The sequence below is a fragment of the Piliocolobus tephrosceles genome, unplaced genomic scaffold, assembly GCF_002776525.5.
Source record: "Piliocolobus tephrosceles isolate RC106 unplaced genomic scaffold, ASM277652v3 unscaffolded_42415, whole genome shotgun sequence".
In the NCBI taxonomy this organism is placed as follows: Eukaryota; Metazoa; Chordata; class Mammalia; order Primates; family Cercopithecidae; genus Piliocolobus; species Piliocolobus tephrosceles.
The window spans coordinates 1-9,647 of record NW_022326994.1 but is presented as its reverse complement, the minus strand read 5'-3'; the positions used below and the strand labels follow the sequence as shown (position 1 = coordinate 9,647).

Genomic DNA, 9,647 nt, shown 5'->3' with positions numbered 1-9,647 from the left:
AGGCAACACACAGCTCACCCACAGCACAATGGGGTGTCCCTGTGACAGGGATCTGGCATAGCTCCAGTCTACTGCACTGAAAGGGAGAGCCAGATGGGGATGAAAGAGGGCAAAGGGCAAGAAAGTGCACCCTGACCCAGAGCCATGGGGACAGCAGGAGGCTGAGGCCCAGGATTGTGCTTGCCCAACCTACAGGGTATGTGTGTTACTGTGTGTGTCCATGTGCATCCCTTTTGTGTGTGTGTTTGTGTTTCTGCACATAGTATGTGCTGAGGTTTGTTGACAGAATCACTGCTGAAAAATGCGGAGGCCTCCACAATTCCCAGGGACCTGACACACATACAAAAGGTAACAGAGAAGGAGGCACAAGGAGGCAGGAGTGAGAGGGGAGGGGACAGAGAGGTGCCATGGGCACGGACCCCACCCATGAGCCGGATAAGTTCTCCTGCCCCAGGAAGAGGCTCAGCACAGAAGGAGGAAGGACAGCAGAGCTGAAGGCCGTGCTCAGAAAGTTTCTGGATCCCAGGCTCATCTCCCCAGAGGAGAACACGCAGGCAGCACAGGCCATGGGGCACCTCTCAGTGTCTCCCTGCACACTGCACATCACCTGGAACGAGCTCCTACTCACAGGTGAGGAGAGAACTTCCTGCGAGAGGACAGGAGGAGGAAGCAGAATGATTGGATGGGGTCTCCTGGAGAGGATGGAGTTCTAAAAAATAAAAGGAGTCAGCACTTTGGGAGGCTGAGGTGGGTGGATCATGAGGTCAGGAGTTCAAGAGCAGTCTGCTCCATACAGTGAAGCCCCATCTCTACTAAAAATACAAAAAATTAAAAAGGTTTGGTGGCATGCTCCTGTAACCCTAGCTACTCGGGGGGCTGAGGCAGGAGATTTCCATGAACCCGGGAGGCACAGGTTGCAGTGAGCGTAGATTGTGCCACTGCATGCCAGCCTGGGTGGCCATATTAGACTCCATCTCACAAAAAAAAAAAAAAAAGAAAAAGAAAAAGAAAAGAAAAGAAAAGAAAAAAATACAGGAAAGAAGGCTCTGTTGGAGCCTGCATAGGAGAAAATATACCAGAGAGGTACAGGGGTCAAAACAGGAAAATCACTTTGAACTGGAATTGGTAAGAGGTAGGCAAATGTCAAGTGTTTTGTTCTCCTGGTTAATTATCACTGGCCACCACATTTTGAAAAATGATAATAATAACGATTATCAGATGACACTTCAAATGAAAATATAAGCAGGGCATGAAACACTGTCCTCAGCAAAAAACCTCAACAATTGGGGAAAGAGAAAAGAAAACACCAGGCATGGAGGATCCTGGGAACTCTCACATGTACAGGAGTCTGCCTCCTGTCCGAGGCACTGGGGTACAACCCAGATCAAAAGTCCTTGTCCTCAGAGAACTCATGTTCTCATGGGAAGCAAGATAGACAGACAAAAAGATCTGGAATGTGAGGCCAGATGTTGACAAGAGCTCCGGAGGGAGCAGAGCAGAAAAAGGTCTGAAAGGGAAGACCCAGTGTCTCCGAAGGAGGTGTTAGAAAAAAGTCTAAGGATGCCCTGATGTGAGTAGGACCTGAGGGCATTTTGAAGGGAGCTGTGCAGACCTCTGGGGAAGAGAATTCCAAACAGAAAAGTGCCAAGGTCGGAAGTGTTGAAGGAATGAGGGTCATACTGCTGACTTTGACCCAGTAGGACAGTTTGAGACACACACACAAACACACACACACACACACACACACACACACACACACAGAAAAGGGGTGTGTGTGTGTTTGTGTGTTTTCAAGGCTGATGACTGAAGAGATCTTCTCAGGTCCCAGGGCCCCATCTTTTCACTCCAATACATAGGTCTCAATATTGACTGACGCTCTCTCCACCACCTAGCATCACTTTTCATCTTCTGGAACCTGCCTACCATGGCCCAAGTCATGATTGAAGATCAGCCAACCGAAGTTTCTGAGGGGAAGGATGTTCTTCTACTTGTCCACAATTTGCCCCAGAATCCTACTGGCTACATCTGGTACAAAGGGCAAATAACGGATATCCACAATTACATTACATCATATGTAATAGACGCTGAAATGATTATATTTGGGCCTGCATACAGTGGACGAGAAACAGTATATTCCAATGCATCCCTGCTGATCCAGAATGTCACCCAGAAGGACACAGGATCCTACAACATACAAATCACAAAGCGAGGTGATAGCACTAAAGGAGTAACTGAATGTTTCACCTTATACCGTGAGTGATTCCACATGATCCCTGTGATTCCACATGATCCCTGTTGGGGGGCGGGGGTCACTTCTACTTTGCACACACAGGATTGTCAGGCCTACACTGTGCCTGTGTCCCTCTCTTCATTGTGTCCCATGTTGGGGTTTTGGCATTTAGTGCAGGACACACACAGAGGAGACAAACTTCAGCAGATCAGAATTCCTTTCCTGCCTCCAGACCCTGCAGACACTTGCTGCACAGGAAGGACAGTCTGATGGGGGAGGTGCTCAGCAAGAGGAGATCAGTCTCAGCCAAGCACCTCATGTCCTCTTCATAAACTTGACCCTGAGAAAGACCCTGGAGAACTGAGTAGGGCTTTGCCTAAGAAGCCCCCTCAGATACTCTCAGAGAAGCTCAGCCCTAGAAGCCTCAACCCCAGACCCCTGTCCCTAAATCCTTACTCCAGACAAAGCTGAGGAGCCTGTGCCATGGCCGGGTTGTGGCAGAGATTACGGGGACTGGGGATTTACCAGCTGTCTGAGGTCTGTGTCTTCTGGAGCTGCTCACCAGCCAGGGCTCAGCCCTCAGAGCCTCATCTGGGAAAGGACAGAGCTTTCTTCACCTGAGACTCAGAGTGGAGAGGACAGAAAGACAAGCTTTGTAGGCCATCAGCCAATGGCTTTGTGAGGCTTAGGACACTCCATAGAAAGTCTAATGTCCCCAGAAGCAGAAACAGAAGAGAGAAAATATACCTGGCAGCAGCTTGTCCACAGAGATCGAACCTAAAGGTGCTCTCTTATGGAAGTGAATAATAATAAATGCTGTTTGTGTGAACACCTCCACTGTGCCAAGCATTAGGTCAGGTGACTGTGAAGAATCTACATTTTATTCACAGATAGCATGAAAAGCCACAGTCCATTTTCCATTTAGCTTATTTGACTAAAAAAAAACCGAGGCACAGGAAGTCACAGTCAACGAACCAGAGTCACACAAACACAAAAGGCAGATCAGGGTCACATGAGGTCTGTCTGCAGCCACAGGCCCTGCCTCTCCTCCACTAGAAGTGAGGAATTATTGGGTTCCAAAAACCCATAGTCACTTATTGGTTCAAATCCTCTCTTCTTAAGCATCCAAACCTCAGAGGAGTGAGAGTAAATGGTCAGCTGATTAGTCTGTACTCCAGAACTAAATCACCTGCCTCAACTGTCAGAGTCAGTGCAGAAAATGTCCAGGCCTCTCCCACATATCTTAACCCTTATTCCTGAACCTGAAATCCTGTGTTTCCCAAAGTGTCCATGTCACTGGCATGACAGGATAAAGGAGAGGACCCTGTTTTCTTTCCCCACTCACACCCTGCACCAGCACAGGCCCAGTGAGAGACACACACTCAGGAGCTCTCACATAACAAATGAAGGAATTGACTGAAGAAATGAATGATTCATAACCTCTTTAGAGACTGGATCATGGATGCAGAATTCTAGGAAGTTCTAGCCACACCTGTCCTTGGCCTTCAGAGGCTGACAAGCATGTTTCATCCCCCCACTACCTCTTGCCTCTAATGCCACCCCACCTAATATAACTCTGAAGCTCTTTGGCCACTGGAGGGTTTTCAGGGCTCCCTTGTCCTGGGCTGTTGAGCTGAGGCACCTGGTCCCTGGGGTCTCTGAAGTCACTATAGGGCCAATGTTCACTGCCATACTATCTCTGCCTCTCTCTGCTTCTCTGTGTCCCTCATCTTCCTCCCAGTTCATTCTAACTGGCAAGCCCTGTCCTGCACAGCTTCTTCCTCAACTCCTTGGCTTTCCCCAGACACTCCTTCTAACTAGGCTGACTATTCTATTCCCTTCCTGCTAACACTGTGGCCTGGCCCACCTCCCAGGAAATAGGAAAGGCACAGAAATCACCCGGAGTTTCCACTCCTGCCAGGCTTCATCTCAAGCCAATGTCCCCAGGTCACTAAGAGAATGAGCTTCCACTGTATCTCCACCCAGGGCTCTGTCCCTCTGTGAGGCTGTTCTGTGGACAAGACCGTGGGACATGGATAGACAGCTCCTCCATCCACTCTTATAATTCCCAGACAAGTTCTTCTGGCCTCCTGCATTGAAAAAATCAATTTATCCCAATGGTGATTTGCAGTAAAGAAAGATTTTCATGAGTCCAAGTCTGCCAAACAGGAGGATGGAGGATCATTCTTACTCCAATCACCCTCCCTAGTGGATCAGAGGTTAGAAATTTTCAAGGATAGTTTAAGGGGCACAGGACTAAAAAATGGGTACTGCTGACTGGGGATGAAATCATGCGGGCGGAGGGAAATGATCTGTTTCTGCTTGAATCTGCCTCTAGGTGGGGACCACATGACTGGCTGAGCCATTAGTCATGGGTATGGATGAGATCAGCCAGTTGCCAGAATGCAAAGAATGAGAAACATCTCAAAAGACCAACCTCAGGTTCTACAATAGTGATGTTACCTATAGGAGCAATTAGTTACAAATGCTCTGTAAACTCTGGCCAAATGACATTTGAGCAGTAAGTGATTATAGAAACTGTGCTCCATTTTAGCAGGTTTCACTTCCCTCCTATAATCCTACTCTCATGGTCTTTCACCAGTTTTACAAAGGCAATCGCTGGGCAAAAGAAGGGTATTAGTGTTATGGAGGAACTATTATTATTCTTGCTTCAAAGTTAAGCCATAAACTAAATTCCTCCCATGGTTAACCTGGCCTATGTCCAGGAATGAGTGAGGACAGCCAGCCTGAGATTAGATGCCAGATGGATTCAGCCATGCTAGTTTGCTATCACTGTTGTAAACTTTGCACTGACTCACCAGGTTGTCAGTTGTTGGACAGGCCTGTAGTGCCCAAAGCCCATGAGCTCATTTCACCCATTTCACTCGTGACTCCATCCTCAACCTACTATGGAGTTCACATTCTCCAGTCACTTCCTAGAGATTTCTGGTTTCCTTTCAGCCATATAACAAGCTTGAAATTTGTCACTTGGTTTTAACAGTAAGTAAAAAGCTGACCAAACTCAAAAGTCAACAACTCATTAAAATCCCTAAGAGATTAGCCTGGCACAATGGCTGACGACAGTAATCCCAGCACTTTGGGAGGCTGAGGCGGGCAGATCATGAGATCAGGAGATCGAGACCATCCTGGCTAACACAGTGAAAGCCCATCTCTACTAAAAATACAAAAAATTAGCCGGGCGTGGTGGTGGGTGACTGTAGAGGCTGAGGCAGGAGAATGGCATGAACCCAGGAGGTGGAGCTTACCGTGAGCCAAGATCGTGCTAGTGTACTCCAGCCTCAGCAACAGAGCAAGAGTCCATCTCAGAAAAAAAAAAAAAAAAAATGGGTTGTTAGAGAAATGAAGAATGCTTTTGCTGCTTACTGGTAGACTGCACACAGCTCAGGAAGGAATCCCTAGCTTGAGGATGTGTCAATATAAACTTCCAAAACTGAAACAGGAAAGTTCAAAAAGAGTGGGGAGAAAAAAGTGGAAAAACATATTCTACTTCATATTTAATATTTTGTATTGACAATAGCAATTTTTCAATTTTGTAGTTGTGGGACAACTACCAAGGCTGTAACATACATATAATGGGAATACTGATGGTTTCGGCGACCTGTTGGAGGTGGTCATGTGGCTGCTAGCTGATGGTTTTATGGCCTGTGCTACAAACCATTGTTTCATCATTATGATGCCATTTTCATAAGTTGGGGTTCTTCATGTGGGGGACACACGAGCTATTGGCTTCTCACTTAGACACTTCCTAATTCACACAAACTTAAACTCTAGTCATATTTCCTGAGGTTAACAGAAAATGAAGAAAGCATTTCAAATACATGTTTTGGGCTCCTCCAAATTTTTCCTAACTCCACACAGAAATTAGAAACAGGGAGTTCTTTCTATATTTACTAATATAACACACATCACTTCTTTTAATTCTGCATCATTCATCTCTTTATGTAATTGACACACTGACCAGTTCTGTCCTTTTAACGGGACTCTCTCTACTTAAGGACTTGCTAATTTCAAATCACCTTTGGTATCTTTCTTTGAGCATAATGTGATCCTGCTGGAATTCACCCCACACCTAAACCTTAATTTGGTATCAAGAGAAATACTACTACCAGCAACTGATCTTAGATGTTGGGACCATCAGTAAAAATTTCCACTTATGACAACCTTTAATGTTTCCTCCAAATTTTGCTGTTGTTGTTGTTACTGGAGTCAGAACATAGCATGAGGTCTAAATTCCTGAGAACTTTTTATGGGAAAATTACAGTATTATAAATTGAGCATCCCAAATACAGAAATCCAAAATCTGAAATGCTCCAAAATCCAACACTTCTGACCACTGATGTGATGCTAAAAAGAAGTGCTCACTGGAGCATTTTGGATTTTAAATCTTTCAGATGTGGGATGCTAAACCAGTACATCTACTGCAAATATTCCAAAATTAAAAAGAAGTTAGAAATCCAAAACACTTGGTTTTAAGCTTTCTGCATAAGGAACACTTTATCTGTATGAACTATAGGCATGAAGCTGCACAGGAGATCTCTAGAACCTCCTCTTCCTGCATAACTGAAACCGCACACCCACAGAACAATACCCTATTCCTCCGACCCCAGCTCCTAGAATCTACAGCTCTACTCTCTGATTCATTCTGGAATCCACTGAGATGAGGGACATAAAGTAGTCACACTCATAGAATCAGAGAGTAGCATGTCTAATGACAGAAAGTATCTGCAAGACTTCTTCCCAAATATTGGTCTAATAGTCACCAAACACATATGGACAATGAGGGCCAGACTTCCATCATCAGTTCATGCTCGCCCTTTCCACCAGTCAGTTCTGCATTTGCAAACATCCACATGTATTTCTAGAAAGATCCACATGGTCCTCACCTGCCCTCTACAGGGGGAAGGGCACATCATGGATCCAGAACAGGGAACATGGTCTTGGTCCAAAGCTATCAGCTCTTGCCTGTCCCCTTCACTCTTTGTAGGTCATTTCTTGGACTCTGCTCTATCTTTAGAGGTCACTGGCTCAAGTCAGTCACTGTGAGACAGCTGGGAAAACTGCCCCACCTTGTAGCTCCACTGCCTGATGACTGAACTGACCTCCAGGCTTGACTCTGGTCTCCCTTGTGTTATTTCTGCTCAAGTACCCATTCCAAGGCCAGGCTTCCCAAACCCAAAGGGTTTAAGGACATTGGGATGTTCCATCATCCATCTCTAGGATGTCTTTGGAAGGGGAAGCTACAGAAAAAGCATACCTTGGGGTGCAAAGTAAGACTGAAACTAAGAAGATTCCAGCACTGCATGCTCCAGGTGAGGACCACAGGGTGGGCCAGGCAGACAGTTGGAGAGGGAGAGACTCAGAGAGGCACCAGGGGCTGTGACTGCTGGTCCCATGTTTTTCCATGACCCAATGCTGCTGCTCAATTCACACTTGGGAAAGTCTGTGCTTCTACCACATAAAGCAGGCAGCCTCACAATCTCTGAGCCCTCAGATTGCCATCCATCTGTCTTGTAACATACACACCTTCCATGGGCTTTTAGGGATTTGGACGTGCTGAGTGGTGGGCAATGCCAACTCTGATTGAAAACTGTCTTAGGAGGAATCAAAGGTGCCAAACAGGGCTATCTTCTCTCTGTTATCTGCACAGTGGAGACTCCCAAGCCCTCCATCTCCAGCAGCAACTTAAACCCCAGGGAGGCCACGGAGACTGTGATCTTATCCTGTGATCCTGACACTCAGAACGCAAGCTACCTGTGGTGGATAAATGGTCAGAGCCTCCCTATCAGTCCCTCATTGCAGCTGTCCGAAAACAACAGGACCCTCATTCTATTTGGTGTCACAAAGTATACTGCAGGACCCTATGAATGTGAAGTGAAGAGCCCAGTGAGTTCCAGCCGCAGTGACCCAGTCACCCTGAATCTCATCTGTGAGTATCTGCTGTTCCTCTGTGAGCCAGGCTGCCATCCCAAATACACATGGCCAGAGGCCAGGCCTCCCAGTCCCTCTCAGGTGTAAGTACAGAGACCTTTACCCCTGGACATCAAAGGTTGCCATGACTACTAAGGCTAGGCTTAGGCTTGATCTACAATGGGAGAGAAGAGGCTGCTCCTGTCATGGGAAACTCAGGGTCCACAGCTTATGATGGGAGAGACAGGTCAATGTCTCAGGTTCCAGATCAGTGAACACAGCAGGGATTTGACTGGGACTTCAGTGTTGTGATTTAGCTCACAGGGTAACAGTGGCCCTTCCACAGACCCGGATTTTCCCTTCCCTCTGACAATATCACCTGTGACTTTATTCTCTTTGCTTCAGATGGTTTGGATACCCCCACCATGTCTTCTTCATACACCTATTACCATACAGGGGAAGACCCCAAACTATCCTGCCTCACAGATTCTCACCCACTGGCACAGCTTTCTTGCCTGATTGATGGGAAGTTCCAGCAATCAGCACAAGTGTTCTTTATGCCCCAAATCACTAAAACATATAGAGGGGTCTATGTCTGTTTCATGCATAACTCAGCCACTAGTGGAATGAATGTCATACTCAAGAGGATCATAGTCCCTGGTAAGTGGATCCCTGGAGCATTGCCAATATGTTTTCCAGTGAAGTTTCTCTGGCTATTAGGGAAGATCCAACTGCCCTCTGCAAAGGGAGAGGGAATATCAAAAACCCAGGACAGCGAATATGTTTCTGATCCAAAACCACCAGCTTTTGCCTGTCACCTTCACTCCTTCTACATCATTCTTTAGACTATACAGTAACAATGAACAATCTGAAAGGAAATTAAGAAAAGAATTTCCATTCACATTAACATCAAAAGGAATAAAATATTTTGGAATAAGTTTAACCTAAAAGGTCTACGGGTTATACCCTGAAAACTATAAAACATTACTGTAAGAAATTAAAGACAACATCAATATATGGAAAGACAATTCATTCTCACTGATTGGAGGAATCAATGTTGTTAGGAAGACAATATTACCCAAAGTGATCACAGATTGAACGCAATCCCTACCAGAATCCCAGTAACATTTTTTGCAGAATTACAAAAATCTATCCTAAATCTGACCTGACAGGCTCTTATTGATGACTGCCACAACAGAGACACTGAGGAAAAGATGCAACCATGAAAAGGTGGAAAATATTGATGACATTGAAAATAGCAATCATTATTTCTCACATCCCAAAGCCTTCAAAAATATACAAGTGCAGCATGGCCAGTATGCAACTGACCAAAAACTAATCACCAAGCTAGAAATATGGTGAGAGAAAAAAAAAGAGCAAGAATATATTTGGACTATCACCTCCCACTTTTGCATACAAATCTGAGGCTGAAAAGAAATGCTCACTGGAGCATTTTAGATTTTGAATCTTTCAGATTTGGGATGCTAAA

General features: G+C 45.7%; 1 protein-coding gene across 1 annotated transcript; it reads left to right on the top strand.

Annotated features, from left to right (window-relative positions):
* Nucleotides 1-566: 566 nt before the first annotated feature.
* Nucleotides 567-8,818, top strand: LOC111529617 (pregnancy-specific beta-1-glycoprotein 2-like; the record flags this gene model as incomplete). The annotated part of the gene is made up of 4 exons (XM_026453136.2): nucleotides 567-630; nucleotides 1,893-2,252; nucleotides 7,899-8,177; nucleotides 8,564-8,818. Coding segments are annotated over exons 1-4 (958 nt in total), but the record flags the coding sequence as incomplete, so codon positions are not given.
* Between the last annotated feature and the right edge of the window lie 829 nt (nucleotides 8,819-9,647).